General features: G+C 35.9%; 1 protein-coding gene across 1 annotated transcript; it reads right to left on the bottom strand.

The window, feature by feature from the left end:
* Window positions 1–6: 6 nt before the first annotated feature.
* LOC141819725 (protein STRUBBELIG-RECEPTOR FAMILY 6-like) lies at window positions 7–2,820 on the bottom strand (the record flags this gene model as incomplete). The annotated part of the gene is made up of 11 exons (XM_074706972.1): window positions 2,719–2,820; window positions 2,446–2,611; window positions 1,593–1,725; window positions 1,448–1,519; window positions 1,313–1,384; window positions 1,163–1,234; window positions 1,019–1,090; window positions 641–712; window positions 490–555; window positions 353–418; window positions 7–314 (listed from the first exon to the last, which is right to left on the bottom strand). Coding segments are annotated over exons 2-11 (1,039 nt in total), but the record flags the coding sequence as incomplete, so codon positions are not given.
* Between the last annotated feature and the right edge of the window lie 5,543 nt (window positions 2,821–8,363).

Below are 8,363 nucleotides of genomic sequence, written 5' to 3'. Positions count from 1 at the left end.
ATTTACCTTTGGCATCATCAGATGCGGGAAGAGGGGCAAGTGACTGATCATTTTTAGAAAATTGTTCCATTGAAGGTTTGCGTGATTTCCGTCTAACCAAGAAGAATGCAAGTATTCCTGCTATGACCAACACAGATGCAACAATCCCTGCTATTGCTCCAGCACTTATACCAGAGTTGTTTCCACCTCCACTTCCTGAGGAGTTGTTACTCCCAGCAGACCGTTGGCCAGGGTTGCTTCTTTGGCCTGGTGGAGGGGGGTGATAAGGTGGTGGTGGAGGTGCAGGTGTTGAGCTCCATGAATTCCCATCAGTTCTGTAAAATAAGAAATATTAATGACCGATAAAAGTCACTGAAGACTATTAATTCTCTTTAGCCGATCAGGAATCCATCCAGTGAAATGATTATTTGCCACATTCCTAAAAGCAAGAAGTGCAACCTAAATGTATGGTATACAAATTATTGCTTGCCTATGCAAATGTGAACTTACAAATTCTGAAGGGGAAGATCAGCAAGGACATCTATGTGTCCAGTAAATTGGTTGTTCTCCAAATCCCTGGATAATATAATTAATTGACAACAATTGTACTACTTAAGAAAATGTGTAAGATTCAAATGCCATAGAAGTATAAGCAGCATACAGTGTTGTCAAACTCGACAGATTGCTAAAGCTCGCTGGAAGATCTCCAGTAAGTTGATTTAAAGACAAGTCCCTGCAAACAAATAGTCTTATGAATTTTTGAACATTCACTTACAGTCAAACCTTATACCTCAATGCAAATTGGATAATAATATTCTATCATTTCAATTTTTCAAAAAAAACAAAACTCTATGCTCTTTGATAAATATAAGATAGAATATCTGTTATGCATGCCAAATGCTAGCTGAAATATGTCAAAATAGATGTTCCAGAAAGCATTCCAACAGACAATATGGTCTAGTAGATCAGGCAAGTGCTGAAAAAACATGTGCCAATAAAACAAGAGATATGATCAAGAACCAAAGGAATGAATACTGACATTGTTGTGAGATTACCAAGGCCACCAAACATAATAGTTAGATTGCCCTGTAGTTGGTTATGCGCGAGATTTCTGCAACAATAATAATTGCTTAGTTTGAAAGCGTCAGGAGGTTAAATGCAAACAAAGGTATCAGCCACTTACAGATTTTTTAGTGCCACCATCTGGGAGATTGAATAAGGTATGTTCCCTGAGAACTGATTACCACCAAAATTCCTGCACATTTTATCATCATCAAAACAATCAGATAACAGCTATAAAAATGTTAACGCTGTCTACATTAATAAAACTTACAGTATCTGGAGGTTTGGAGGAAGGTTATAAGGAATTTGGCTACCGCTTCCAATATTATTATTGCTAATATCACTGCATCAACATTGTCAATTATTTTCTGGATTAAATGCATAATGAAGTACTTATCCAACTCACAGTGTTGTTAGTGAAGTCATGGTTTGTAAATTATATCCAAGCGTCCCAGAAAGCCCCAAATTTGGCAATTTGCTGTAACAATTCAAGGGGTAAACCGTATCAGGCAAAATAACTACGAAAAAAAATCAAGGTGGGGGAATCTCACATTGCCGTAACAGCTGATCCAGTACATTCAATACCCAACCATGATTGCCCACAGGGATCGCCGCCATTGGCAACCCAGTTGGTCAAAACAGATGATGAATTCAAGCTGACATATATTACATTGAGAGTTGAAACTGCACGAGAAACGCCATGACAGGGATAACAAAATCAGTATCTAAGTTCAACTTGCAGTTTCAATAGCATTTTATTTATTCCATACAGTATGGACTAGATAGAGATGCTACAAGAAATAATGAACAGAAATGTCAGGCAATCTCACTCAGCTCAGTGCATATAATATGTTGTTCTACCTATGTATGTCGTTCAAGATGCTGACTGAAATAAAAAAAAATTGTCTGGCATAGACTCATACTGATGAAAAAGTATAACTATTTTAGATATGGAAAACCGGAGAGAAGAAATGAAGCAACTTAACCATGTGATCCAACATATGTCTCATCATGTAAACTATATATTCCCACAAATCTGTCCTAATACAAAGACCCCCTAAAATTAAAAGCTAGATTCGTTCCACTTGGATCGTATCAGTTGTGATAGTAACAAAAACAAAAGAAAAATCCAACCAAAATCTACTTCAGTAACCCTAACCATTAAAGATCGAAATCTACGATAACCATCAAGAACACGTACTGTCGGCCTTTAAACAACGCCGACATCAGAAAAAGGAAGAAAGAAAGATTCAACATTGGGACCTCAATGCGGCGACCCTCTCCTACTTTCTCTCACATACAATCAAAAAAAAAACAAAATTACTTTTTTCCCAACAAAAAAAATCCCTTTTTTGCAAGAAAAAGAAAGCGAAAAAAAGCTGCTGAGAATCTCAAACCGCTTACCATCATTCTGGTCTGTGGTGCCACCCACACCTCCCGGATTCCGGACCAAAATGGCAACCAAAAGAACCCAAATCGCCACCATCTCCCTCGCTCTCCCCCTCGCCATTCTCCCCCTTACCAAGAGCGCTGCACAGGGCCACAGATGCCAGCCACGCTTTTCTCTCTCCTGTGGTTAGCAACTTAGCCTGTAGTTAGCATCTTAGCTTCGCATTTCGCAATATAAAAAATAACAAGCAATGATCAGTTTCAAAGACTACGACTTCAAATACTCACCGACGCAAGGCAAAGCTCAGCTGGCACGGAGAACGAGATGATCCATAGGCGAGGATATATAGCGGATAATGAATTGGAATTGGGCCTCTGTCTAACTCCATCCCATGCGAGCCAAAGACGCCACTCTTTTCACTGTGAGCCGAGCTCGGTAAAGCCAAAAAAGGCCGCTCTTTTCTCAAGAGCGACCGACACCGAAACGAAGGGAAAATCTCACCGCCGGTGACGGGACCCCAGGAGAAGCAGGGGGAGATTCGGATGGATCTCCGCCGTTGGTTTCACTGATCCGATTCATGATGAAGAATTAACATGTGAGATTGATTTGGATGGAACAAAAAAATTTAATTAATAAAATAGTTAAGCATGCAATTGGTGAACTTGTAATTTATACATCTTTATGTATCTAAATGTAAATAACTTTCTTTAATTTATAAAAAAAACACTACTCCAATTCTTAAAGAATACATCTTAATCACTTGATTAAGATTGTAATCACACTTTTAAGTAAGACAACAAGGCGTGTTAGCATGCCACGAGTGTCCGAGTAGGTATCGGATGAAGTATCATTTTCATTCTTTTAGAAAGCATTAATCATTCGCAAAAAAAATATTATTATTTACTTTGATTTGGTGTTTAAAATAATCTTAAATTAATAGGAGGCTTTAACTACTCCAACTAGTTTTTGATGCCTTCTAAAGTTGCCATCTATAATATTTATGAACACAATTTATAATTCAAAAAAATTGAAAGAAAGTTGAGAGTTCAAGTTAAGCATACAATAAATATGGTAAATATTAGATGTATTTTTTCTTTTATTTTTAACATTTTTTTTTACCTTTTAGGACTAAGTAGATTAACACCAAAACATCACACGAGTTTCGTCCGACTCAAGCCAAACCCCAACTGTTCACTAGCCCGAGTCAAACCCCGCTAAGAGTGAGCACGTCATAAAACACATACCTTGCTCGCCCGGGTTCCTCTAGCAACAAACTACTCGTTACAATTTGGACGATAAACACTAATTATCCTTTGAAAACTTCCTATTCGATTTCGCTTAACAAAACATTGGATGGCCACACAAATTAAGTTATTTGCTTGTAGCTTGTGGGATAGAATCGGATGCTCTATATATATTTCATAATTCAATTATTTAATTTGTTGATAGAATATTTAAGGGGGAAAGTAAAGTAGGAAGGAACTGATGGTCTACATGTTTCATCCACTGAATTTGCTCTCTCTAGATCTTGTGATTCATCTCCTTTGTTACTTATGAGAAAAGAACCACTCACTCCAAGCGGGGCACATGCATTCATTCTATATTCTATATGATTTTTAAATTTCTTTTATTATATTATCATCGAGTGAAATACTTCACGAGGTTTGTTAGAGGTACCTAAAATGATTTGACTAAGAGGTTACTTGTGTTATTTATCGGTAGGTTGGTGTGCCATCACAGGGCAACAACCTAACTCCAACTCCAACTCCAACTGCAACTGATTGAATTTTGTAGATTATTGCTTAAAGGTTGCTGCTTCTGGATGTGAAGATAATTTTAGGACGCAAACAACTCAGTTGAAGCAAGGGAGCTCATCTAGAGAAGAATGAGAGTTGGTAGATGGTGTTGACAGGCAACTATTAGTCTTCAATTGCATCGTTGTCATGTCCTAAGAATTAACTAAGACCTGTTGGAGTTTAAGGAAATTAAGCAAATGATTCATCCTAATTCGACTATGCAATTCCGAGTAGGTAGGTCATAGTTGTATCCTCGGAGAGTAGAGTAGGGTTTTCGGCAAACCGATATGTAGGGGGCGAAAATGTTTATATAGTATTTGATGTGGTGGAGATAGTTCGATTGTTCCACGTAAGTAAAAAATCAAGTTGAGTTGTACATAGTCAAGACAAACCGAGTTCAGATAAGTTAAGAAATTCTGCAACTAGTGATCGAGATACAATTTAGCTATTCAGATGTATAAATTACACTGTATTATACCAATTGTGGTGCACAACCAACACCACACCGAAACCAAATCGAATGATCAGAAATAATTAATATTTTTTTAAAATAAAATTTTAAAATAATCAAATGAAATGTTTAAATTGGATCAATTAGATCGATTTAACCAAACTTTTACTGATTCCTAATTGCTACTTAGTTTTATATGATGTTCGCTGTGAAAATAACAACTACTTATCGTTCTAACTGTCATTGACTATTAGTAGTATAGGTTGACTTTCCATTTGGTTAAATATATATAAAGCCATACGTTGGTAATAATGTCGGACATATTGGATTCAGTTATTGCGAATGGTATCCAACCTTGATCTTCGGACTTACTTTTCTGACTAAAACGATTAATAATCTCATATTTAGTGGAGCAGAGTGACCTGTATTAGTCAGGGGCGGAGCTACAGGGGGGGCGCCTGGGGGCGGTCGCCCCCCCTGCCCCCTGACTTTTAGCTTTTGCCCCTTCACTAAAACAACATTTCTTGATTAATTAAATCCCAACACTCACTCCCACTTCATCTTCCTCTGCTCTCCTTTGCCCAACAGCAAATCCAAAGCTCATCGAACAGACAAACACGGCAGGGAAACAAGCAATGCATGCACGTGAACTCGCTAGCTGCGTGTACTAACTCATAATCGCGCGCGCGCATCTCATCCACTACCTGGCTTCATTAATTATGTACGCCATCTTTTCTTCCGCCTTAATTAAACAATTATACGCCGGTCAAAGCTTCCATGAAGCCTTTTGTACGCCTTAATTAAACAATTATACGGTACCCAGCTGCCTTTCAATCAATTCAATTGTCTCATCCAAATTCATTACAAAATTTTTTATTTTACCCCAAACTCGAGAAAGCATCAGGGCAAACTTCCCCTTTTTTTCCCCAATTTATTAGATGTCTAGTGATATGGTGAAAAGGAGAACCTACATATGATATGATATGATAGAGTTAGGTCAAAGGTCAAATCTAAATATTGGCCAAAAGTAAATTTACGTGGAAGTCAAAATGACCATTTTGATATTAATTAGAGGACTCAGACTTGTTGCCTCCCTCAATTTAGTCCACATACAACTAGATCCGATCATGGTTCTGAATCGACGGTTTGACGGTTTGAAATTGCCGGTTCGACGGTTCATGGCAGGTCGTCCCTTAACTTTAACCGCCCAAGACGATTACGGTTCACGGTTCGAAACTGTCGATTCACGGTTCACGACGGTTCAAGATTATTATATTAATAAATTTAAAAATTAAAATTTATATAAAAGAAATATTGAAAAAAAGAGAGAAAAGTCGATGTAGTTTAGTGGTGCGTATTCCAAGACCGGTGAGAATTACGTTCGTTCCCCATCAACGACGTCTTAAAATGGATTTGAATTAAATAAATATAAATATAGTATATATATAATTATATTAATTTTATAAACAAAATGTGTTGTAGAACCATGGTGAGTATATGCGCTTGTGTCCTGGGATGCCTTAGTTCGATCCCCATTAAATTATAATTTAATTAAAAAAAATAAATATATTTTATATACAAATGTATTGAACAGACATTAAATCATAATCATTGATAAAAAAATGATCAAATGATCTTAACCGTTGAAAAAAAAATCAAAAAATAAAAAAAAAAACCCGAACTGGCGGTTCAACCCACCGATTAACCCAGTCGGGTCTACATAACCCTTATCATGGCCCCCCTTTGGTAAAAATCCTGGCTCCGCCCCTGGTATTAGTGAAAAGTAGTCCATTTTTAAATGTTTAGTTCCCTTTTTCCGTATGGTTTGTTTGAATTTTAGAATTTCATAATACTATCTCTAGAATGTTTTTAATATATTTAGCATGTAAAATATGATATATACACATGCTTGTCACTTAGGACTATGCCAGTGGAAAAGTTAAATCATGTGTCTTTTGTCAGCTCTTCACAGAAACATCTCTTCTCTCGCGGACAAAGAGAAGAACGAGCTGGACGACGTGATAGTTTTTGGTTCGGCGACTCCCTTAACAATTCGATTGGAAGAACACAAACAAATCAAAGGGCTGCGATTCACGAGGAAATCTATCTTGTTTGGAACATTCAACAAGGGAGGAAGCATCGCTGCACCCCAAAATGATCGACGCAGAGCAGGAGCTGCAACGAGGTAATGATTTCACTTTGTAGAAGCTCAGCCAAACCCCAAAATTTACTGAGTAGACCGGACAGACTTGGTGGCTTAGTCACATTGTCTTGTATTGTAGTGTATTGTCACAGGAGTAATGAGTTCTGCTCTGTTCTGTTTTGTTCTGTTCTTCTGCATTGGCTTCAGGCGGTCGACAAGTCACTGCTGCTTCATTTGTGCTGTTTTGTTGTGCCCGAGAAAGATGGGAGAGAGAAGAAGCGTCGAGGAATCGTACCGACCGTGGGCTATGGGCTATGGCTGAACCTAGTCGGGGGAAATGGGAGGCGAAGAGCTTCTTTCGAGCAGGAGGAGATTTATTCAATTTGTATATAAAAATTGAGATATGAAAAAATTTAAAATAGATAATATATATTTTTTAAAAATAAGTTTTTATTTTAGTAGAAGAAGATTAGTATTATTTATTTTTGTCCTTTTAAATTTATGATGAAAATAGATGTCGATATCATAAAGTGTGAAGAGTTAGACATTGCCCCTGGGACATAGTTGAGTTGGTTACGACGTAGTAGAGTTGCAAAAGAGGACAAGAGTTCGAATCCTGCAAAGCCAGACAATACCCTCTTGCGTTGTGATCAACTGCAATTTTCCAATTTAGCTCCTCACAAATAGTCGTGGGGCCGATCGCATGGGGTCGCTAAGGTGACAGATTCTACCTTTTTGCAGAAAAAGAGTTAGACATTAGATAGTCTCTCCTTCTACTCCTTCGACAAAAGGTAGAATATGTCATCTCAACGACTTTACACGATTAATTTCATAATTATCTATAAGAAAATAAATTAACAAATTAACCATGATAAAAAAAAAAAAAAAGACATCCCGGATATAAGGGTCAATTTTTTTTCTTTATTTATCCTTCCCTTACTTTCTCCCAAACCGAATGTGATTACGAGAAAAAGTGAATTGATTAGATGAAAGAAGTTAGGGTAAAAATTAAAACGGTCTTTTAAATTTTATAAATTATTAAAAAGGACATTTTTTCTTTTTTTTTAAATATATATTTCATTTTCTAAGAATACTTTCGTAACAGCTAATGCAGAATTGTCGAAATTAATTTAAAATAATTTTAGAAAAATTTAAATTTTTTTGATAAGTTGATAAATAATATTATAATATATAATATTCTCTTCCTCTCCTTTTGTAAAGAAATTTGGAGTGTAGATAAATAAATACATATTTTGATAATTTATTTAGTTTTTAATTTAGGTGTTTAGATTTTACGATTTTAATTCTAATTTATCTTCAAATAAATCTAAAATATAATTTATATACATAGTGATCTTTATAGAGTTTATATATTTTCATTCAATATATAAAATTAATTAAATAAATACATGTAATATATATATATATATATATATAATTTATTAATATTCATAAATAAAAAATATGAGATTTTCGTAGTCAGTATCTATCATTAATATCCATGAACAATCTATCAGCATGAAATGAATTATACATCATTTG

This window comes from Curcuma longa, unplaced genomic scaffold, assembly GCF_044706935.1.
Source record: "Curcuma longa cultivar G26 ecotype Majalengka, Jawa Barat unplaced genomic scaffold, ITB_CL_G26_1.1 utg18532_np1212_1030455_RagTag, whole genome shotgun sequence".
In the NCBI taxonomy this organism is placed as follows: Eukaryota; Viridiplantae; Streptophyta; class Magnoliopsida; order Zingiberales; family Zingiberaceae; genus Curcuma; species Curcuma longa.
The sequence above is the reverse complement of the archived record's forward strand: the minus strand, read 5'-3'. Positions and strand labels throughout refer to the sequence as shown.